General features: G+C 45.0%; 1 protein-coding gene across 5 annotated transcripts in view; it reads right to left on the bottom strand.

The window, feature by feature from the left end:
• The window catches only part of LOC119455253 (fasciclin-2-like), a 123,162-nt gene that overhangs the window by 15,356 nt on the left and 82,609 nt on the right, over positions 1-25,197 (bottom strand). For 2 of the 5 annotated variants that reach the window (XM_037716650.2, XM_049668664.1), the window contains exons 10-15: positions 21,984-22,442; positions 17,790-18,049; positions 16,754-16,946; positions 9,121-9,162; positions 3,146-3,374; positions 1,418-1,486 (exon numbers count right to left, since the gene is read on the bottom strand). In XM_037716650.2, the coding sequence (XP_037572578.1) occupies positions 1,418-1,486; positions 3,146-3,374; positions 9,121-9,162; positions 16,754-16,946; positions 17,790-18,049; positions 21,984-22,442 (1,252 nt within the window). The remainder of the gene's footprint in view (positions 1-1,417; positions 1,487-3,145; positions 3,375-9,120; positions 9,163-16,753; positions 16,947-17,789; positions 18,050-21,983; positions 22,443-25,197) is intronic. The other 3 variants (XM_037716652.2, XM_037716654.2, XM_037716651.2) reach the window with 2 other exon arrangements.

Below are 25,197 nucleotides of genomic sequence, written 5' to 3'. Positions count from 1 at the left end.
AGTGCTAATACCACATTATGATTATGAGGAATGGCATAGTGGGAAACTCCAAATTAATTTTGACAACCTGGGGTTCTTTTAGGGGCCTCAAGCTTAGCTGCGCAATGCCACAGCCACTGCGCTACCGTGGCAGATAGCCTAACGAAAACATCGGCGTCTGGCTGAGACGATTGCACTGTTGGCCAATTCAAGTCTCCGCATTCCTAGGACCTTTCAGCAATTTTGCTGGTCGCCTGTCGCTTTTGTCATTTGTGTTTTCTGGTGCCATATGCAAGCTATAACAAACCAAATAAGCCAGTCGCATGTTTTGATTACTAACATACAGAAGCGATGTTTTTCCAACACCACAGAGATGTGTAAATAGCACCATAGGGCTCAGCAAGAAATTTTCTACAGGGCCAATGGTTATGCAATCTGGGGTCACTGCAAAAAAGAAGACCTACTGCAGGTATTGTTGCTCCATTTGGTGCAAATGTGGTGTCATGCTGCTGTTTGCACCAAAAATGCAAACATTACACCTGTCGCCACTGCTCTGGCAATGCAGTTTCAACGCAGGTGGCCGGTGGATTGATTTGGAAAGGTGGCAGTCACCATTGATCATCCCATTGAAAAAAAAAAAAGCAAATAGACTCAGATTTGAGTTTGGTTGCATTGAATTAAACACAATGACAAGAACTAGTATTGTCATGAGACAGAAAGCAAAGTAGGGGCAAGAATACCTAGAAACCACCAAAAGGATGGGCTCAAACCAAAGAGGATTCCACCACCAATAACCGATGTGAGAGGAAAGATTTAAGTACACCAGAACACCAACACGTACATAAAGACAGGATGCGTCTATCGGAATGCAGGAGGACCAAAGAGAAAAATAAAAAGGTGTACCCAACACCGATCTCAGAAACAGATGTGGCACTGCCCAATGGAGAGAGAGAGAGAGAGAGAGAGATGGCATGCAAAAATGTATCAAACCAACTTGGCTTTCCTTTCACTGAGTAATGAAAATATTCAAGTGAACGCTGGTTTTAGAGTGGCCTTTCAAGTGAACATTTGAGCTTAGGCCTCTGCACCATCAAGAACTGGCTGGCCCGACCACTATCAATATTTCCTATGCACAAGAAAAAAGATTAACTCGCACGTTAGTTTCAAGGGTAAGTTTCCAGAATGTGTAGGCAATACCATCCCCAGAAAGCAGCAAAAAGGTTAACCAACAAAAGACCGGCGCGGGGACGCATCTTGTCATCTTCAGTTAGTAGAGCCAAACAAGAGCCGAGCTCGAAACCTGCCACCAAACCAGGAGAAGAGTGGATGGTCGCTTGTCATCTTGAGTTAGTCGTGCTGAAGAGAGCCGGGTAATGTGAAACCACACCAAAAGATGCCGGAGCTTTGGCAAAATGGCGCGAAGACAGAGTGGTCTTACTCAGTGGAAATCGACTTCTCAGCCTTCGGCTTTGTCTTCCCTCCATCAGGTTCGGTCACTGTGGGAGGGCTGCAGCGATGGAGGCACAAAGCTTAACCACACTTCGGCTTAAAGCAAGGGGGGGGGGGGTAGGGGGGGGGGCGAAAACCACTCTGTTCTGGACTCCCAGGTGCATGTCAAATGTGACGATGAAAATGACATCCAAGAACGAAAAAAGCATGTCAGCACCATGGCAGCTTCGATGCCCTTACTAAGATGATGAAGACACTAGGCTTAGTACCACGAAGTTCCACATACTTGAAAAGGAACAAATGAAAGGGCGAATCATTTCGATGTAAACAACGATTGCTAACAGTTCAAAGCATCGTACACCTGGCATTGTGCCTCCAGCTTTACAATTCAATCTTTGACTTGCAAGCGGCCATGAACACAGAATACGTATGTTCCTCTTCTTAACAGGGAAAAAGACGCAATCGAGGAAAGCCCTGTATCCACGGCAGCTTTAACTGTGCTAGTGTTCTACTTCACACTTTTATGCCCCTTAACTTCCCAAACCACCAATCTTAGTTGCATGGTACGCTTAAAAGCAGACAGGACATCGCAGGTTTTCTAGGAATAGCCAGCCAAAGTCGCTTGGTCAGCCAAATGTTGTGCTTAGCCTTTTAGTCATACATTTCACCTAGTTGAAGTTGCACCCGGATACATGAAACAACTATGTTCCAAGGCTGCAAGCTTAAAAGACCACTGCGTGCCCGTAAATTTAAAACAAGAACCTTTTGGTGTCAGATCAATAGCTTGGTGCAACACTTTAAGCAAACATAAGCCCCTTGACTCCCATAAACAATAATCCTAAATGAGCAATGGGAACATGCATGAATTCTTGCATTGTGGGATCTCGTATTATCATATGGAACATTTGATTAATGAGAATGCACAAGTAGGAACTCATGTGATCATTTCTGATTATTGGATAATAGGGTTTTAGGGCATACAATTTTTTTTCTTTAGGGAAGTGAGGAGCTGTCTGACCCAGATACTCAGATATAAGTGTGCAAGCGCACGCACGCACGCATGCACACAAACACACACACACACACACACACACACGTGGTACATTTTCAAGCCATGTTTGTTTTTGTTAAATAAGAGTGGACTTTGCATTGTTAGATATTTTGAACTTCAGAATAGAACTTTCATGCATTAGGCTACACCTAACGGTTCACATGTCTAAAAATCTAGTAAAAAAATTTAGCTTGGATCCTTGCTAGTGGTTATGCTGCAGTAGTATGACAGCACCAATCCCAATGCACAGACTACATTCCTGAAATGGCCACTGTTCCTTCTGTGGTATGAGAGATATTTCCAGAGGCCCTAAACATTGGCAACTCATCATAATGAAGGTAGGGACAAAAGGTAAACGCCCGTCATTCATTCCAGCGACTGTGCTAGACCCTGTGTTAATCATGCGTCAAAAGCGGCAACAGCTTAGCCGCTGCGCTGCTTGCACCACGAAAATAGCAAGTTGAACTTGCCAAGAACTAACAGACCTACGCAGGTCATCACGTGAAGGTCACATGACCGCTGTTAGCACACCAGAACAGTGCCTTCTCGGTCGCAAGCGCGTTGTCCCAGCCCCTCTCCTCTGGCAAGTAGTGAACCTGAAGCGAGCGCTGGGCACTGCCCCACTCCTGCTGGCCATCGGTGAGCTGCACCGTGGCGCGAACGCACCTGCTCTTGGCGTCGTCCGCGACGGGCTTGGCAGGCGCCCGCCCTCCACCGCACGAGTGCCGCAAACAGTAGAGGAAGCCCCAGTGGAAGCGCAGGTAGCAGACCACATCGAGCAGCAGCAGCACGAGCAGCACCGCAGCCACGACGATGATGATGATTGTGGTGAGCGGGAGGCCCAGGCTGCTGAGACGGCTCTGCTGCCCTCCATGCTCCTCAGTGGGCACCTCGCCTGTCGGGGGGGAGGGGCCGAGGCACATGACGGGAGGAGACGAGGAAAGGCGGCAGAGACAAGGAGGACGGGCAGAGTTTGCACAGCAGGAAGAAGAAAATGGGGTGCACGAAGGAAAACAAAAATGTGAACAGCAAAAGACAACAAAGACATGCATGGCGGTTTGAATTCAGAGGCACCGTGTCAGAGGTGAGAGGAATGAAGGAAACAGGTAAGAAGAACAACAGAATGCACGCAAGCACGAGCAGTGAATAGCACAAAAATCCAGAAAGTCATGAAAAGAGTGTTTCAATTGGCAAGGCAAACAATGGAAAAGTGTTACAGGCCACAAGGGTGAGGATGTGGGAGCAGGAAAAAAAGACAAGAGTAAAACACTTGTTAAGTTCTTGTTCACAATTGTAAGCACAAACAATGAGCATGCATCAGGTGACAGAAGCAGACAAAAAATTCAGTTGTAGTTACTCCTATAATAATGCATTCACAGTACACTCTTCAATTTGAATACAACGTAAATGGAGGAAGATTGCCTCACCTTCAAGAATATGTTCTTAAATAACATTAAAAAGTAATACATAAAAACAAATTTGCAAATACACCATTACAATAGTTTAAGTACAATAATTTGTACAATAAGTTTAAGAAGTAAGGTACAAGTATTGCGAATAAATTGTACTAAATTAGTACACACCAGTCATGCTAGAATAGATAGCAGGTTCCACCTACTAACCTTCAAATGATCATCACCAAACAAGACAGCACAAACACTCAAGCTTTGACGAGACTGCCAATGTTGCTGCATGAAGCTAGCGAAAGCATCACACAAACATTTTTTAGACTTGATCACTGTCACGATAGCAATGTATGCAGGCTTCAGGTTGAAGTTCAATGCTGTCCAGACTAGTGCATATGGAGAACCACTACGAGTGGGCTAACAGAAACTTAATGTATGAGACGCAACACTCATGCGCAGGCAGCATGATAAATACAAAAGTGACAGACATGCACAACATGCTGACATGCATGACTCATCTGTAGAAGGAAGAGCTTTGAGTTCAATGCATGGTGCAAAGCCAATGGGCATGGCCCAGCAAATTGCTTGTTATGCCATCTTAGCTTATTCATCTTGAAACTGCAGCGCGCACACAAGAAACGAGGACACAAGGCAAAGGTAACACACGGGCGCCTGTGTGTTACCTTTGCCTTGTGTCCTTGTTTCTTGTGTGCGCACTGCAGTTTCACGATGAATAGCTGCCAACTCCATCAACTTCTAACCACTGTGTGCCTCAAAAAGGAGTTCGCAGTTATTTAAAGCACACATTGGGTAGGCATAAAAATGGGCAGGGGGGTGGGGTGCAGCCAAATGAATAACTTTACAATGCTCTCTTGTCAAGATGCTGCATTTTCTGTGCTGCTGCAATACTACTTAAAACCGGGAATGCTTTATTTTTATAACTAGCTCATGGGCAACATACACAGCAAAATGGAAGAAAAGCTTGGCTACATGGAAATAAATGCCAGATAGACCAGTCACCATTTCAGCACAAGAATTGTGCACTATAAATGCCTGTGGAAATCTGGATTATGCCAAAATGCCAGTGTCCAATGAAAAATGTAAGCAGCAGGAGAGCATGACAATGGGCTAGCCGTCATATACTTGCCAAAGGTGGAAAGATGATGCAAAGAACGAAGTGGGAAGAGTGTGCGCGAGAAAGAGAAGCAGCTCCGAGCAAGCGGTGGCTTACTGTGATGAAATCATCACTGGCCTTATTTTGCATCCATCGCAACGTGATGGCCTCTCTCTGTCATTTCCAAATACCTCTTTCTTGCATCAGCAGATCGGATCCTAAATTTTCAAACGTCATCATGCCACCCCTGCTGTCCTCAACAGCCTTGCCTTTCTCTTGGTACCCCTGTTCTGTTTGATTACAAATTGCAAACTGGGTGGGCTGGTGTGAATTTGTGGTTAGGAAAGTGCAAAGGGGCAAAGACTGCTGAAGAAAGCAGGTCGAGAGCTTACTATCAACCAAAAGGGTTTTGTTGGAAAGCTTTTTTTTTAAACCATACCAAATTTTTAAAAGTTGCCTGTGCCAGATAGCATAATTGTAGTACTTGATCTGGGTAATTAAACGTGATGGACATTACTTGCACGATAAAGTGAAGTGTATAATTAACAAACATGTACTAATTAACTTCATAATTATTTAAGTTACGTCACATACTTCAATTGCAAATTGTAGTCAGTGAATCTGTAACACATATCCACTTAGAGCTAATACTGAGAATGGAATCAGTGCAGAGATATGCACCGTCAGGCAGTAAACATACACTGTCATCCACTTACTTTTTGAAGAAAACATCATTTTATGCATTGAAGCACAAATTTAACAGGAGCACCAATGTATTGTGCCAACTTCGGGAATTTATATGGTGTCATCCTGAAAATTGGTTTCAAGCACCTTGAAAACTCACTGGCTACAATTCGCAATATATACTATCAAGTAATTAATTAAAAAGTTCTTCAAATTTTTTTTTTGTTATTTAGGCATATGTACATTTCGATTTCTTGTGGAGATAAATCCACCTCTCTGAGTAATCAAGCACAATAAATAAAATTATGCTATCTGCAACAAGCTGTTTTTAAAAATTCTATGTGGTCTAAAAAAAAACACCCAGTGTATAGTGAACCACAATGCATGTGCAAGTTGGTGGCACAGACACATGAGGTCACCATGGCTAAATTATTCGCCACTACTCGGAACAGGCCTCGAGAAATCTATCTCACTATGATGAAAGGTCCCAGAAGCTTAGCGTACATGCATTTTTGTTCAATGAAACAAGCCTTGGTGATTTCACATGCCAGTTAATCTGTATGCTTAAAAAGAATGTTTTGCCGAACTTGGGGGCAGCTCCGATAGTAACAATGACAAAACAAATTCTCCAGTCTATTTTCTCCAGTCTTTGTTCCTTCGCACTTTCCTAATCATATAGCTTTATGCATTGCACAAGTTGGCCAACCTTAATTTCATCTAAAATATCAATTACCAACATATGCTTTTTAATCCATACTGCTGTTTTACTGTTTTAACATTGCCTATTATCATCTCCCTTTTAACTTTATGAACCTTAAATTTTTTTTTTTGTTATCCAAGATTAGCCCCATAGGTAGTTACTGACAAACTGCACAAATTAAACGCTTTTCTTCTCAAAGCTTCTCTGTCTGCAAATAGTGCTTCAACCCATTTCATTTTACCGAGTTGAAACAAGGAATAGGGCACAGGATCCTATATTAAGGCAGACCTCCTGGCGCAGTGACCGAAGTGCATGCCCTAGCTTTACACGATATGCTGACCTGGATGTTCCGCATAAGTGAATGATAGAGGAGCCACCCATGCCTTGTTGACTGTGTGCCTACAGTACAAATAAACTGCCAGCAACTGCTCAATCTCCATTTTCACTGTCGACACTTATCTCACAGTGTTCTTGCACCTTTACAGAGGAAATCAGATTCAGGTGTTGCCTTCAGAAAAACTTCAAGCGCTTCATAGAGGCAAGCCTACAGCCACAGAGTATCTTAATGTGGATGCTGGGAAGAAACCTAGCACCCCATGCACCACCAGTACAGAATTTCAGCGGGAACAGGAACCAGAGGTTGTAGAAAATGCATTTGTGTAAACTTTGCTCCTTTGGCTTTGAATGACCTTCCAGTCCCTCCATTCTATCATCATAAACAAACACGTTCTACACAAATGATAAGCCTCTTTTGGCCTCCAAAATTCCACCATTGTACTGTTTCCAGACGCACAAAAATAAACGTCTAGAAAGGCAGGGAGAACTGCCCATGATGAGTTTTATACTATCCAAATGTCATCTAGACCTAGCCACAAGTGTACTCAAAAGAGATAACTTATGTGATGGAATGAATTAGTGATTAATGTGAAACACCCGACTGCTCTTGGGGAACTTCATGTTCGTACAAAGCCGCACAAAATCAGAAACACTCGTAGTACTATTATCCACCATTCTTACGGCAGATCAACGGCTGCTGTGCCAGATTTACTTCTAGTAATGTATTAATAAGATATGCCCCCAGCATGTGTGTCCGAACACAACAGCAGATGCTCACAGACCATGGCTGTAAATAGAGAACACATGATAATAATGCCTGTCATGAATTACTGCAGTTTTTCTGACAGTGTTTCTCTGATGTGGCACAACAAACAAATTTCCCAGAGCGCAGCACAGCACTCGCTCAACATTGTGCTGTCGCACAGGTAATTATTTAGCTGGTGGGATCCAATGTGCCCATTCCCCCCAACCAAGGGCTGTTGCTCTCCTGTGAATGCTAACAATATTGACTAATTGAGTGGTGAGGTTTTATCTCTCAAACCAATTCAGTGGCCATGACATGCACCATATTGGAGGGATTAGATTTCACCCCCTGGGGTTCTATAATGCGCATGCAAAACTCGGAGCACGACTGTCTTTCCATTCTGTCGTTGCCGTGGCCAGGAATTGAGCCCATGACCTTGCGCTCAGTACAGGAAATCCACAGGCACTGAGCAGGCCAAGTACAACGAAATTTCAGACCCCGTAAAAAGCCTAATTCAAGACAGTGTTGATGTAGAGGAGCCTCCATGCAAAATTTGATGTTTGAAATATGAGTAGAGTCATGAAAAGCTTAGAAAAAATAGCTGTTTCTGGTACCGAAACTGAGAAGAACACCACCATAACTGATTGCCAGAAGTGACACATGACAGAGGATGCATCTCTTTGGCATGACCTTAGATATAAGGCATGCATGAACACGGGCACAGTTTCATTGTGAAATACAATGAAACTGCGCCCGTGTCTATCGAGGTGCGCTGAAAAATCTCGACAACCACCGGGTGCACGCATTGTCTACTGAGGTGCTGTTTGAAAGATGCTAACAAGAAAACTATGCATTTACCAGCCCCGTGGTGTTTACAAGGTTGCTTTAATGACATATACCGTATTTACACGATTGTAAGTCGACTCGAATGTAAGTCGACCCCCCCATATCACGTGTGTCAGGAAAAAAAAAAAAAAAAAGGGCATACCCGTGGGCGCATTCCATAACGAAAGTTTATTAGTAACACATGGCCGGCAGTCAAGTCAAATGCGTCAAGTGAAGAGCTACAAAGAAAGAGAAACGATACTCCCCAGAACCACTGCCACGATTGGGACAGCGGCTCTTTCATCAACTTTCAACAACACCATGAGTGCTGTGTGCGCTGTAAAACTCTAAAATGTTGAAACCCTTCTGAACAAACGCACAGAACAGCCAAACGCTACAGGTAGAGCCAAAGAGAAAACAAAGTTGTAACCACGTTGTAGCGCCTCTGATAACTCGTTTGTCTCGCTTTTATTGTATGTAATTTCTTCCAGAAATTACATACAAAGGCTCTTTTCCTGCATTTATAGTCCACCAACATAGATTACCACCATACACTCCCACCTCACTTAATGCACGCACAGTTCAAGGTTGAACTTGCGGAGCTTTTGGGTGGGCAGTGCTGCAGCTGCAAGGCAAATTGAGGCAAGCATGGTAGAAAGGACCTCGGTGGGTGTGAAAACAATGTTCAGGCCAACGGGCAGGCAGAGAGGTGACATGCTCAGGCAACAATGCTCGAATCGTTTTCACGGTCTTGTAGCAGGCAGACAAGGAGCAAGCAGCCACAGAATAACAGAGCAAGAGATAAGAGCAAGTAGGAAATGTGATATGTACCAGCAAAGTTGGGTGGGATCACTGGTGTTTGGATGGAGGGGTCTAGCCGGGAGAGAAGAGAGAGTGCGTGAGGGAGAGAGAGAGAGAGAGATGGCCATGGTGAAGCACACAAGTTGTTTTGGCAGATAACAGAAACACCCCAGAGGGTGTGTGGAGAGACCTCGACAGTGCAAAAGAGAGGAGAGAGAGAGAGTGTGTGCTGTGTAGGCACTAGGAGAAGACACAGAAGAGGTTGCTGCAGAGAGTGACTGTACACAAAGGTCAGTCACTGGGATAGGGTGACCAGTTCTCTCTGGGCACAACACGTCACATTTCAGCGCACCTGGTGACGCAAGGCAGGCATACGCAGTGCATTGGTTGCTGCTCTGCTCCGCAACCCTTAACCTGCAGCACCTTCTGCAACAGGCGTGTCGTGTGCCTGGTAGCAGAGGGCACTTCCGCAGAAATGTTTTCCAAGCAAACATTTTTCAATGTACCACATATTAACCTCCATTATTCAGCAATCAAGAGCTGCCCGTCATCTCATTTCGGTCATACCTGCCACAAAGCTGTAGGCCGTGCCCACATTGAATAACTGCCAGCCTACTCTGCACATCACTGTGCTGGCCTTTTGTAATGGAAGGACTGTGGTGCAACCCTTCGTTGCCCTGCCTACATTGGAGGACATAGTATCGGTGCAGTGTTATGACCACCGGCTGGCACCATGGGACTTCTCCGACTTTGGCTCAGATACTGCTATATTCATCGAGTAAACAATGTGTTTAGTGCAGAAGTAAAAAAGTGGCAAAGTTCTCAAAAGGTAGCAGGAAAGGGCACGCAGCTTTTCAGTGAAAATTGTGAGCTCCCAGCTGCACGTAACATGAATAACATTTGGCTTGAATGTTCATGACAGTATTGTCCAAGGATTCTGAATGTTTATTTGCCATGTAAAAAAAAGGGGGTGGCAGGGTGCCCCTGCACTGACAGGCTAGTTCCTTCGGTGCCATTGCTGTTTATTTTTTGAGAAAAGGTTCAGACTCTTTCTAAGCTAATTGGCCTGCCATGACTGTGCTCGGCTCCTAGGTAGACTATACAACCTGTAATAGGATGGCAGAGGTAAGTCAACGAACTAATAAATATATAGGCTTTTCTTTTTATTTTCTCAAGTTCTCTTCTGCTTCATCCAATTGGTGCCATTAGAATAATTGGGGTGTCAAGGAAATCACAATATCCAGGTTCCTAAGTACTATTCATTCGTTTTTTTCTTGCTAGAGCAAAATCTCAATGAAATAAAGTTCTAAACACCAAGAGGCACTTAACTGAGAATCCTGCTAATTAGGTGACAAAAGAACAAGAAATATATCTTCACTGTAATGTTCAAAGCAACATTTACCAATGAAATAAGCAGATTTGATGAATGATAATTTGGGCTGTCACACCAAACTTCTGTAGTACTAGTACACAAAGAAATACAGTTTAACCTCGATATAACGAAGACAGTAAAATTGGCAATTTGCTTCGTTATATTGAAATTTTGTTAGAATGAAATTTGACCTTTTAAAGTACAGTCGCTGATGAACTTTTCTTGCACGGGAGGGTCCACGAATTTTTCAAATTATCGGGCAATTAGAAAAAAACAAATTTAAATGAGAAAAAAAAAATTAATTTCGTGGAATTTGAGAGTTGGCTACGAAAGATACGGTTTCATGCCGTCTTCTTTTAATGCGTCTCTGTAACTAGAGAAGACACCGCACACGATGCCATTCCATCGCGACACGAAACATGACACTGCTCTTGGTTGCGCTTGGTCACGCGGTACGCAATTCGAGAGGTGCATGCGCAAGCAGGCGCTCGTAATTCAACCATTTGACCATCTGCGTCCATGGAAGCTTCCATTTATTGTCTCGGTATTTCCTCGCAGTAGCACTGAAATTTCGTTTATTGAAATTGTGTATAAACGCTGTTATATTAAGGTTCTAAATACATGAATTTCCTATGGACCTAAATAAACAGAAAGTTAAATACATCTTTATATCGAGAATATTGTTCGATTAAAGTTTGTTATACCGAGGTTTAACTAAATAGGGAGAACTAACTTGTAAGCATTCTCAACTGTTTCACAAGGCGATGATCTAGTGCACTTTCTTTTACACAACTTGTCCGAGTAATGTGACATGCATAATGGTGGCACCTGCCAGCAATTGCACAAGCAAATACAATGGACTCTCATTGATACAATCTTCACAGGAACCGGAAAATAAAGAGTATCCATCCAAAAATCGTATCATCCAACTTATCCAACTAAATTGTATTATCAAAGAAAAAAAAAAAAAAGTATCATCCCGAAAAACATATTACGCAGAATCGTATCAATGAGTTTCCGCTTTACAATTGTGAAATACTAATGAAGCCAGCCTTGTGAACACTATTTCATTTCGCATTAAGCATGTCAAAACATTCCACCAAACTTTGGTGTGGACAACTGTGCAAATATGCTGCCTGCCACTCACAACCTGTTACAGTAACCTGCTATAGCTTAAAAAAAGTGCACATTATGGTTTGGCTAGAACGGTGCACTAGCACAGCAAACAAACGCAAACATGATATAAAATTTGTTCTTACGTCGAAAAACCCTTCAAAACTAAAACTGTAATAGAGTTAAGTTACATCAGAATATCGCAGTTATTTTTGTAACTACTAACTACAGCTACAGTAAAGGAAGAAAGACAAAGAAAACTAAGACCCCAATTGCAACCCCTTGATGCACTTGGACCACTCCTCATGAAACCTTGTAAGTCAAATCTCATTAATACGTACCCGCTTAATGTGTAATTGCGGTTTAAACGTAGTCGCGAAGATTCCCCAACCCAGCCCCCATTGAACCCCATGTACTGGATGACCGCTTAAGCCCGTAGTCACTCATTTCCCACCAAATGGTTAGTGCGTACTATTTTTCTTTCTTGTTCTACACGCACAGGCCAAATCTCAAGTGCGCAAAGTTTCATTCTCGATTTGCGATGCCCGAACAACAGTCGTCAGCGATAGTGAATTTTAAAACATGGCCTTCAAGATTAGCTCCCGGTAACGTGGAGAAGCTGCCGGCAGGAGGTGCGAATTCGCTGTCGCCATCTAATCCAATTCAAGTAGTAACCGTGCAGAAGCACGTTTTATTGCGAAGCATATTTCTGCCGTCACCGTGGACGTCGCTTCGAGGTTCCGTATATATATATATATATATATATATAAGTCCAAACACGGCAACATCCCTGCGCGCCGTTACGCTGTATGTACAAGTGAAAGCTTGCGAGGGTCAGCCGACTCATACTCGCGTGCGCGAGGGAGAAAGGCGGGGCTGGAAGCGCACTTCTGTAGTGTGCGAGGCACGGCAGGGGAGGTGAGAAAGGGAGGCGTTTACTTCGGAGGCAGCTGCCATATCTTGAAAGCAATCTGCGACGTGGAAAAAGTGCGTTATCTTCAAAGAGATCTGCAGCCAAAGTGCAAGTAAACTCGCGAACTTTCTGTGGCAATGAAGGGAAAGCTACGGAGACAAAGCTCACAAGTGAGAACGCTTCTGAAAAGAGTCCCGTGTTTAAATCCACGTTAGTTTTGGCTGGGGAAGAGAAAACATAAACACCTTATTAGCAACAGTTGAATAAGACAACGCACCACTGAGTGTAAAAGTTTGCTCATGTTGTGGTTTTTCCCGTCTTCGTCTCAGCAAACGCAAAACCATCGCACACGGAAGCGGCGTTGATTCAGCGTCTGTTCTGAGCAACCAAAAGCACTGTCAAACGTTGCCGGACTACTTGGCGTGGTAGCACATGAGCAGCAGCCACGCGCCCGTAGCTTTTCCTTCATTGCCACAGAAAGTTGTCCACGAGTATAGTGCCGGTAGCTACGTATGCGCTATGCTTTCGACGTCTAGTTCGACTCCAGTGTCTTGAGAGTGAATTTTCGCGGTTAACGAGCGAGATGTGTTCATGTTTAACCTGTGCACACGTTACAGCGTGCTTGTTAATGTAGTTAGTAAAGCGGGCTTGCAAACTGGCTCGCGGCCTTATCGAGTTCGAAGATGCCGTCTTCGCGGCAAGGTCGCCGCGGTGGTAAGTAAATATTTGATTTCTGCCTGGCGATTATGGTGATGCGAATTCTTCTGTTTCGTTTCGGTTGGAAGCTAGCGCTGCTTTTGCTCTATTGCGTCCCACAATTACGGCACTCACCTAGCTTCAAGAGTTGTCCTAATTAACTGGTGTGTGGCCAAACATGTCCGAATTACCTAGAGTTTCATTCTATTCAATAATGCATACCACTGCTGGGACCAGAGGGCGAGTCCGAATTACACAAATTTCCAAATAAGTGAGGGTCGAATTAAGGAGGTTTTACTGTATAAAGAAATGCTCAACTGATTATGAGATCGAACCTCTGTCTTCCATCACAGCAGCCCAATGCTCAAACCGTTATAGCAGGCCTGCATCTCTCGTGCCAAACTCGCCTTTTGGGACGTCTGGCACATGCGTCATGTGTCTGTTCCTCGAATTATTCCCATGCAACAGCTAGCACTTTGAGATGCTGTACTGTGTTAGACGACACTGCCTTGGGGATTGGCCCCCCATTTCTCATCAGACAGATACCTGCAAAGGGTGCGATGTCGACTTATAATGCTATCGCATTAAGCAAATGACCAAACAAACCACCGGGTATAGATAAAACGTGGTGCACCCCTTGCCTTATCATTACAAATGACAGCCTGTGCTAATTATCCATTTCTGCAAATTCTGCGCTTTTTGTTTGGCATTACTGCACGTATACGGTCGACTTCCGTTAATTCGTGCCTGATGGAAATGACGAAATTGATCGAATTTATCTGGCAGGTTGATTTAAACAAGATGCAGAAAAAACGGCAGAACGCAGAGCTGATTCATTCTGCATTTTTCAGATTCTGGCACATCCACGAATCAAACGCGCGCCCACTTTCTATGTGTCCAAAGTAGAAAACTAATGTAGGGATACAAAGTAGAAACCTAACATGTGCCAAATCGTTTAGCAAAAAAGTAGTCAAGGGTATGTGTGTTCAAAGTATATGTTCAAAGTATGTTCAAAGTATGTTCAAAGTAGTCAAAGTATGTGTGTTGCACAGTGACGACCGGTTTTCTAAAGTTGGCTTCGCCGCAATGCAGCCGTGTTATGCGGCAAAGCATACAAACACCACGACTGTGGTTCTTGGCTCAATTCTTTTGAGAGAAGAAAAAAAAAAAGGCCACACTTTGGAATCTGGTAGATACTGTAATCAGACTTGTTGGCTATCGTGATTGCTTGAAAACCTTCCTAGGGTGGGCCAAAAATAGGCATTTTTGACAGGAGATGACGTGTGTTTAATGCATTCACTGTCCCCTAAGCTTTGCAGAGACGGGTGCTGCCACTAAAGGGGTCATTACTGGGGTCACCATATGAGTCAAGCAGGTGCATACTGACTGGTCAAGTTCAAATTATCCGGCAAAGACTCATTTTAGGATGGAAATAACAAAGTTGGGGCCGATAGAAATGTATGGGCGCCAGCTGGGATCTTCGGTCGGGATCGAATTAAACCAAAGTCGAATTAACGGCAGTCTGCTGTATTTCGTAGTAGATTTATTCTAGATGAAATGGCCACGTGATGCTGCATCCAAACATGATATTAAAATGCATGCATCACAAGATGCTATCCATGTGCAAAATTTGAGTACAGAAGTGCCAAAGCTTTAATTAGAAGAGTGATGTACACATGGCACTCCACTTACTCAACATTCAGCAGAGTTTCACACAAAGACAACTATAGAGAAATGTGGCCCTGCAATCATTCATCCAATGTGGGAATCACCTGGCTTTTTCTGATGAGGCAGCTCCGTGCAGTTTCTTTTGTTGTGCACTCCAGTTATACTACATTGCACCCTGGAAGTAGTTTCCGGTAGGCAAGGCACTAAATCTTAAGGACATTTGCCAGATAACACTCCTCAAGCATAACTACTTTTTATACGCCAGAATGTTTACTGCAAGTAATGTACGGAAAATTAAAAAATGAAGAATTCAGAAGTAAATGAGACTAATTGTATCCATACAAAGAAGTCTCTAAAAAATTGTTTTTTTTTTTAGAACAAATGGCTTCAGGAAGGTTGATAAAAGAATCCGCAAGGTTGTTCAAACCCAGAAGGGAAATTTTATGCAAATTTATGCACTGTCCAGTTTTGTGCTGGCTCAACAGCCAGACATTACGCCAGATTTCCCCATGGTATTCATGGCATGAAACTGATTGCCGTGACTTCCATTTGCCTGCAGACGGCAAGATCTTTGAAAGAGAGGCAGCCATGACAAGCATATGGCCAAACCTTGACATAATTTGGTAAATGAGCCCCCTAATGCCTTTCTACTCTTCTACACTATTTTGTTATCAGGACCACTGGTTTAGGTGAGCTTGAATAGCGAATCTGTAAAGCTTGTTTCACACGACGGACGAGATTGCGGACAAATCAGTCATGTCACAAGTGACATGAATCGGATCTTTTCGGTGCTAGCATTCATATGACACAGGGTGACACCTCAGACAGAGCACACGTGACCTAGCCAAAAATCCCAATGGTGATTTGGCACTCTGGTGTACCGTGAAGCGCTTCATGTGGACTGAGGAAGCACTGCAGAAACGGTTGACGCACAATCCTGTAATATGCAATCTGCAAGCTTAAAATGCAATTTGCTCCATCGTGTGGATACAGCTTAATGGGCAATCACCGCAGAAACGATGAAACAGACACAAAGCTGTCCTCCAACCAATGTTTACTTGGAAACGTGCACACATACATAACAGATTAGTTGGAAGGCAGCTTTGAGTCAATGTTTCTTTCTTCATTGATGCAATTTGTGTTATTTTCTGTGTTGATTGCCTGTCACGCTTTTCTTTTTTTGAAGCTCCTGTGCATTTGTATGGCTCCATCTTGAACAGCAAATAAATAGAAAAAGCACCAGGTGCAGAGGATGAACAGATGAATTTTTGCTGTGCAGATCATGCAGTAGGCATGAATGGCGACATTCAACTGCCCGTTAGCTGCTTCAGTACAGCTATTTTATAGCCAAGGGTAGCACTGGTGTGTGCCAAGGATGATGTGCCAAGGATGATTAGCCGAGGTGTTCCGCAGCATCAAAATAATTAAATGCTTCATTCACAGAAATGTACTGTCACTGGCCAGAACATATAATTAAGAGAATTAAGACACATTTGAATGAAGCAAAAGTTAAATAACTGCAGATGAATTAATGAGAAACGCAAACTACATTAATGAGAAAGCTGTTAAGCATACATCAAAGCATTGCATCCTCATGACTGCTGCCCCATTGGTATACACACCAGCACACAAAACAGTTCCTGCACACCGGGTTACAATTCTGATGAGTGATGCCATGCCACAGATCAATAAGCTTTAATAATGAAGGCACATTGTTGTGTTTGTTCAGTCATCCCTGCTTTTACTAGTGCTGTGTGTCAGAGCACAGCAGAACTTCACAGCAAAGCGGAGCATGTTTAGACAAGTTTTGTCTCAAGGCAAATGCACTGCTAAGCAAATACTGTGCAGCCACTTTTCAAGGTACAATCACATCACAAAAACAGAAGTCAATGGACCCTTACCTCTGGCAGTGTGAAAGACCATGCTCTCGGGCTCACTGTAGCCGATGTCGTTGTAGGCCTCGATTTCGGCCCGATAGTAACTCTCGGGACTGAGGCCGCGCAGTTCCACCCGAGGAACATTGTGCCACTCGGTGACCTGGACGACTTTGGGCTCCTCAGCACGCACAAAGTTGTTGCCCGGACGCTTATCCACCTGTGGATGGAAGGGACACTCAACAAATGCAGGAACAATGAGTGGGGTCATGGGCCGTGCCAGCTTGCTGTCGCAGCTGAATGAATTGGTCGCTTTAGAACACTCCAGCAGCACTACCAAAGCATCTAAACAAGAGGTTCACAAGAAGACAGAGGCTTAATGTGAACAACAGTGGTTGAACAAGGAATGTTGCTAGAACCAACGTTTCAACAAGGGGACGTGTCTTCGTCAGGGCAGCAACTGATAAGGACAAGTCCCTTAGTCAAAACATTGGCTACCAGGGAAAGCAAGACAGCATCTAAGATTTCTGCGAGCATAAGCAGGTTACAATGACGACAATGAAGCCAGATTAGAGCTAGCACAACCACTTATTGTAGTGAAAAAGCTTTAAACATGCCATCAACAAATCTTATGGCACTGCCAGAGCACTTTAAAATAACCAGTCAATTGTACCGCGAGAACCTTCTCACCACCTTGCCTAGTGATACAAAGAAAAAAAAAATAGCAGCAGGCCAACATAAAGACATCAATAATGCTTGCTGTACAATACAGTCCTGCACAACTGTTAGCAAAAGTACACATGTTCCACAAGAAAACATATTTTGCCACCTAGGCATGCTGCCTGTAATCAATAACTGCAACGAATTTGTGCAACCTTGTGTCAACAATAGACTGCATCCACAAATCCTAAGCTAGGCGCCCAGCTCACAAGTTTTTGGATATGTGGTTTTTTCATGTAATCCACGGCTGCTCACCAGCTATAACTTAACACCCCCCCCCCCCCCCTTCCAAAGGAAAAAGGAAAAAAAAAAAAATGGCAACGATGTGTGTCGGGATACGCACCTTGAAGTAGGTGACACGGAAATGACGGACAGGGCGCCCGTTCTCGCGCGGAATAGCCCACCGGATCTCGTACTTGTTGGGGTACATGCTGTTCTCATTGCTCAGTACAATGGGTGGGTCAGGTGCCATCTCTGGAGGGGTCTCTCGGGACAGGGTCTCCGAGTAAGGGCCAGTGCCGACCGCACTGTGGGCCGCGAAGCGGAACCAGTACTTGTGCTTGGGCTCCAGGCCATCTACGGTCACCGTGTCTGCTCGGTCCACTGAAATGACATGCAAGAGTTCACATGAAGCAGAAGACTCTGGGGAAGGCTGCCTGCAACAAACATAGTTAATCGCAGGAACATCTGCTGGATTCACTGCTTTCATTATTCAGCGTAATGCTAATCTATTAGAGAGAAAATTAGTGTTTAAGTTCAATTACCAAGTCATGGGGAATATAAATGCTTCAGTTTGGCATCCATTGACTACCTACTTCCCCAAATAGGCCTCGAGCGATCATTAAAAATTTTTTCCTCTCTTGACGTGTATGTTGCAACCTAAAAAGTATTATTTTCCTCTGCTCGCATTCACTTCCCAATTTATTTATACTACCTATTTACTTATTTAAACAAAATACCCTTAAAGGCCCTTGAAAGGTATTACATAACAAATGAAGGGGGGGAGAACAGTATCATGCAAAAGAAAATGTGAACACAAATAAGAGCAAATTTCAAAATAGTCCAAGTTGAATAGTTATACATTAAAAAGGAAATATGGAAGAAAAAAAATCACTAAATAAAGTGTAGAACGCTTATAACCTCTTATAACCACTTATAATCCTTGTATTAACTACAGCTTGCCTTTCTGTTTGTTTCAATCATGCTTTTTTAAATTTTGATCCTCTGTACCAACTGTTCATGAAATGTATTTCGCTCCGCCGCGTGTATACTGTGTATAATACGCTTTTTCTAGTAAGTCTTAGTGATCCTTGTTAAACCCTGTCTACCCTGTTTTTTTCAACTGCTTTCTATTAATTGAATGACTTCTCATGTGTTTTCCCCGCTTCGATATTTTGATATTTTGATCACTGACCAGCTTTAGTGTATTTTGTATGTGTACTCCCCACCCTCCTTATGTAATACCCCAAGCAGGGGCCTTCAAGGGAACAATAAATGATGATGATGATGATGATGATGAACTAGGCACACTAACGGTAGTGCATTTCTGGACCAAAACGGTATCGAACCACAACTGCTGATGCCAGCTACAGTGTAATGAATTTTTGAGCGTTTTGAAAAGCGAGTCCACATATAATAACCTACCGATACAAAGACCACTTTTTGCATAACTATCGAGTTCCTTAAAAATGGTTTCAACTGTATTCTTCCCAAGGCACACTTTATCCCTAACAAATTTCATTTTAACATGCAAATACAGTATAGTGTGAGGGCCGGCTGCTGGCCGAAACGTAATTAAGGCTCGAGCATACATGTAAACGAACTATATTGAACTAAATGCCTTATTAAAGGCATGGCGCCTCCAAAACGTGTCGATAAACCACCGCGCGCGCTGCACATCCGCGCACCCTCTTCATGCCTAGGCTTGGCTTTAGGGGCTGGCTGTGTGCCGAGGCTGGCAGGTGGCGCTACTAGTCAGATTGCTTACAAGAGGCCACTTATAATGTAACCGATTATCGTGCAGGACCGGATATAATACGGTCTTTACAGACTCCCGTTAATTTTCTCATAGCACTCCATGTATACATGTATCGCTTATAGTGCAGTTGCGGGAGACGAAATACCGGTTACAGTGCGGCTGCCTGGAAGTTCAGCAGTCAACTGAGACTGCGAACGTTCCCCACAAGCCATAGATATACTCCGACGTTACGCGTGCGTCGAGCTCTGCAACGTCATGGTGGCGAACAACTGGCATCTATACTCCAACGACACGACGCAACCGGCGTGTCGGGCGTGTTCCAACGTTGCTGGTGCATGAATAGCTCCGTTCCTATTCTTTGCCCGCTGCGCCAATTCGCACCGGCCACCCATCCCAGCATTCCTAACTCGGAGCAGGCAGAGTGACGTGATGGTGGGAGCGCGCACAAGCAAACATGAACACATCTCACTCGATGACCGCAGAAACTCACTGTCCAAACACTATAGTGAGGAAGCGTGGCACCAGCAGCAGCGAGTGAATTGACTTTTGTACTGCGTGTCGCATCAATGCGAACTAAGCCGCGAAAACACGGTGCACGGTGGACTGTGCCCCCGTCACAGATCGCTTTCAAAATACAGCGGCCCCGGGCTCCACTCCACTACTCCACGCAGCGCAGCCGCCCATGCCGCATGGAGTAGAACGTGCCCCTCTATTCCCTACCATCCCATTCCCTACCAGCCTTGCGCACGATGGAAGACAGCGCACTTCCTTCCCCCTTGCATGTGCGAGATTAAGCCGCAATTGCTGGCTCACCCTCGCACGCTTTCACTCGCACATACAGTATAGACCACTTATAACGTAACCACTTATAGTGTAGGACCGGATATAGTGTGGTCTTTTCAGACTCCCGTTAATTTTCCCATAGCACTCCATGTATACACGCATCGCTTATAGTGCAGTTGCGGGAAACGAAATACCGGTTACAGTGCGGCTGCCTGGGAGTACGGAAGTTGGTGGAGAGGGCGAACGCTCCCCTCAAACGGGCGCCTCAAGGAGTGCTCAATGAAGAAAGAGACGAAGTGGAGGAGAAGGGCATGTGGTGCGAACGAACAGCCAGTGAGGCTGAAACCAGTCTTAAGTGCGAGTCGAGTCGTGAAATATCACAGCATGCATAGCGAGCGAGGGCCACGAAACGGCCAACGCTCGCTTCATGATAACGGCAGTAAACGAAACTTCAGCGAGCGAGCGGGCGGCGCCGGCACGGCACGGCGAAGGGGCGCACGCGGAGACCGTGGAATGTGAGGGAGGAGGGCGGCAGGGAAGCGGATTTCGCCTTGGCAACTCCGCTGCTTCGGTGGCTCCCTTCGCCCTCCCTCGTAGCTCCCTCACTTTCGACTGTCACCGTGCGCGCCCGCCGCCGCTACAGCCGCCGCCGCTACAGCCGGCCCGGCGCCAGCTCCTCTCGTTTTCTGCCGTTATCGGGAAGCGGGCGTTTGCCGGCGTGGGTAGTTTCGTTGGCCGGCCTGGGACAGCGCTGCTACTTCCCTCTGCGCCGTAGCCGCAGCGTGCAAGGTCAACACGTGACTAGAAAGTAGAGGAAGCATAAAGGAGAAAGAAAGGTTCACTGCCATTTTCTACTCGTGGCTACGGTAGCGTGGCTGAGACATCGGCACGGCGCAACGCAGAATCGGTGACCTTGCCATTTGAGAGAGGATGAAATGTCCGCCGCATTTTTTTTTTCTTTCTTTTTTTGGTTTGTTCGTGCGCTACATTGAGGGGTCTCCCCTAAGCTTTTACTCTATGGGGGTGCCGGAGCAATGCCGGTTGGAGGCGCCGCCGCGTGATTTGGTACGAATTAACGAGATTTGACTAAATTGAATGCAAACGTTCTAGCCGCATTCCTCGACTGTCGCATACGCGTGGCGGCTCGGTGCACATGTTTTGCATATGTGTGGGTCTTGCAAATTGTTGCTTTGGTTATAGTGCGGTACCGCTTATAGTGCGGATATTCGAGACTCCGGCGACTTACGTTATAAGCGGTCTACACTGTACAGCATACAGCGCGCGGCAACGTTTTTATCGCCCTTGGACTTTATATGGAACTTCACGGCGGCAGCAGAAATGCACCTGGAGTGTCCATGCAATTTCTATCGCAATAAAATCATTTTGGTTATAGTGTGGTACCGCTTATAGTGCTGACATTCGCGACTTCGGCGACTTAAGTTATAAGCGGTCTACGCTGTACTAGTTCTGAAATCCCACACTGTTGAATCTCGCAAAGTCCAAGGCACAAGAGAACTATGACAACTTCCCACAATGCCTCTTAACTTCCCTCTTATACCTCTGTGCACTTAACTTTGCCCACACATTATAAGATACGCCTAAACTGCACACAATATTTCATTGGGCTAGCTTAAATGATTTCCTATGTATATTTTTGTTGACTTTCGAATAGACCACTTGAGAGGCTAGGCGTCCTCTTTGTCCGCCTCAGCTGCCTTTTTACTAAAACTCACTGGCAACACACGACCACGAAGAGCGAGGAAAGGTGGCACATACTGTCGCTCCACTCCTGGATTTTTGCCACTTCTTCGCGGTCGCCGTCCTTCCAGTACTTGATGATGATCTTTGTGGTGGGCATGCCCCCGTCGTCGGCAGCGTGGATGAAGGCGAACGTGATGGTGGTTGGCGTGAGCGACTTCACTACCGGCGTGGGCAGGGCTCCGGGCAGTCGAGCCTCTTCTAGCCGGATGTCCACCGAGCCCTTACCCAGGAAGTTCTGCGCCTCACACACGTATGTGCCGAAGCGGTCAGGGAAAGTGGGTGCCACGGTGAGCTTGCTGCTTCCCCGGCTTCCCTCCACCTTGAAGTATTGTCCCGTGCGTTCCTGCAGCTGCTGTTTCCTGTAGAACCAGGACAGGGTGGCATTGGGGATGGCCTCCGCTACACACTCGAGAACGGCCGGACGCTGGCCCCATGTCTTCACAGGGTTCTCACGGGCAAACACCTGCGGTGCAACTGCAAAAAGCAGTGGGAGAGAGAAAAATGTTTTTAAGCGTCACAGTAAGAGAAAAATTAGAGCAAGTTTTGAACATGCAATTAAAGACACACTCCCAATTTACAGCACAACAAAAAATGCAGACAAGGAAAAGTAGCAAGAACATGAGCAGTGCTTTTTGACTGAAGCACTAACTCCCCGATTCTGATCACACGTAACAACACTTGGCCCCACGCTCGTATGCACTTTCACAATTATCATTTTGGCTGCTTCTGTGTTGGCTTCCCTGTTTTGTACGGTAGATAATCATCCCACATTTCCAAATCATATTTTAGCTGACAGGCAGTACTTGTGCTGTCCCTACATTTCCATGTCTTTTTCTGCGTTGTGCATAGTGTGTGTGTTAAGTGCATAAATGTAATGGCCAAAACGAAACTGTTCTATGATTGGACCATTTTGCATCACAGGATCTTTGCAGAAGTAGGACAAAAGTTTTCAGCTGTCCTGAAATTAAAGGAGTCCTGGAGCACCCCCCAGGCTTGGTGAAAAAGCATAGTTCACGGGTAGCATACGCTACTGTGAACATCTTAGCCAAGTTTTGCAGTCGTGCACGGTGCGTGGAACTCGTAAGCGGAGGGCAAAGTCACCTTTCTCTCAAACGCTCTCTTTTCAACAGAAGCCATGTTCCTTACTTTTTTTCTGGATGCTTTATTTCGTCATAAAGCATCTGGAAAACACGGCTGCTATTGGCCAATAGCTGACATCAACCAAGAAGGGTGTTTGGATCTGTTTGGATCAGTGTGCTTCTTCCTACTGTTACTGTGTAGATTTATTGACGAAGTTTAACAGGCTAAAGTAAGCGAAAATCTAAAATCTGCTTTCGAATTTTGATAATTACGTACTTCCGGAAGAAGCAGACTACAGTCTGCTCCCGCTCAGTGGCCACCTGCATAAGAATTAAGCTTTGGCCACCCTGCTTATCGGTGTCGTAGCGGTGGGGTCCCGCTAATTTGAACTAGCTTTGAACGCTCAACTAGCCTCAAACCACGCGAAACTTCATGTGAGACCACACACACGCTTGCCAGCGATCGTTCACTCCTGGCCGCTACTGGTTAGATGCCTTGGCAGACTTATTGACGGCGCTTCAAAATGCGAAGTCGGATGTGACTAATATCCGTCAGTCAAGCTAGTGAAGGACAAAGCCGGTCCACACCACGTTAGCACAGTCAGACTGGGGCATTGAGAATGAGCATGCACTCAAGCTCTGTCGTGCACAACGCAAACACTGCGCATACGCACTACAGTGCATGATGCATGATGCTGCGGTTTGCTACGTAGCGTAGATACCACCATCGCTGCAGGGTGTAGCGAAAAGTCCAATGGCTAAGCGCAATGCAGCTCGCTGAGAACAACTGCGTTTGGCTAACGTTTAATGCGTCATAGGTGCCAAAATCAGAAGTAGTGGCATCTACGTTAACACCCAAAATCAAACTTCAACTGCACGCCACGGTGACATTCAGTAGGTGAAGCGTTGCAGACACACCCTGCTCTGCCGTAGCCTTTGCAGTGCAAATCATTGAAGGAGTGGAAGCACCGCGAAAGCAGTGTTTGATTGCCAATGACTCTGCTTCTGCTGAACGCATTGAAGTACTTTTTGTGGCAAATTATTTCTGAAATGGTCTATTTTGACTTCAAATGTATTTCTCCACTTCGATAAAAAGTGGTTCAGGGCCCCTTTAAGAAGATTAACGCAGGATGCAAGCATTCCTGCTCACCTACAGTCAGGTAGTATGATCATGTGACAAGTACCGTATTTACTCGATTGTAGCAAGTTTTTTCGTGATTTTCGTTGCTTGAATTTGACCCTCGTGTTACATTCGAATAACGGCAAAATTGACCATTGAAAAACAATCAAAATCTCGCAGTTTTCAGCGTTATGCTGGCAGTCTGTACCTTTATGTCTCGATCCAATCTCAGACAAGTCGACTGAAGTCAAAACATGTTTTTTGTTCGAATCGACACCATTTTTGCTGTGCTTCTACGTCACGGGTTACGGTGCTGCAGTAGTGCCCTGTGGTCTTTCATGTGACTCCGTTCATACGTTACATTATGACGATGCAGTGTGTGTGGTATGACGCCAGCTTAGAGAGATTAGCAATTTTGATGGCCGAGGAGCTGGAAAACTCCGTCGCGACCCTACGTCAACGAGTCTAGTCGATTTGCACATGGCGGGACCAGTGGGAAGCTCTCTTTAAATGAGAGGCCGGTCGAAAGGCTTCCGCGGACGTCGTAGTGGCCTAGTAATGCTCCTGAATTAAATAGTTTTGCAATCTTTTAACAAGTGCTTAATATCAAATGAGCTCTCGAGGGCACAGAAGATTACTTGATTCCTGCGCTATTACTTTCGTAGATAGTCTTGCATTCGTGAGGCTCAGCTCGGCGGCTCGGTACCGAACCCCTTGAGGTATACGGCCGACACCGCTGCTAGTGGCACTGTGTGAAGATAGCGAGCTAGGCACAGTACGAGGTACACTTCTCGGGGACGCTTTCGGGGCCGAGTCACGTGAAATTTCACAAAATTTAAGCTAACTACGAAGGTGATCACCTAAGAATACCGCCCAAAGAAAGCTCTGCCTCCTCCTCAGAAAACAATGATGAGTGAAGAAAACTCATTAACGAATTACGATTCTTTGATTAAAGTACCATTTCTTTTTTCCATTCATCTTGCATTATATTTGCTGTTTAATTTTTTATTTTGTATAACTGGAAAGTCAA

The sequence above is a fragment of the Dermacentor silvarum genome, chromosome 6 (assembly GCF_013339745.2).
Source record: "Dermacentor silvarum isolate Dsil-2018 chromosome 6, BIME_Dsil_1.4, whole genome shotgun sequence".
NCBI lineage: Eukaryota > Metazoa > Arthropoda > Arachnida > Ixodida > Ixodidae > Dermacentor > Dermacentor silvarum.
The sequence above is the reverse complement of the archived record's forward strand: the minus strand, read 5'-3'. Positions and strand labels throughout refer to the sequence as shown.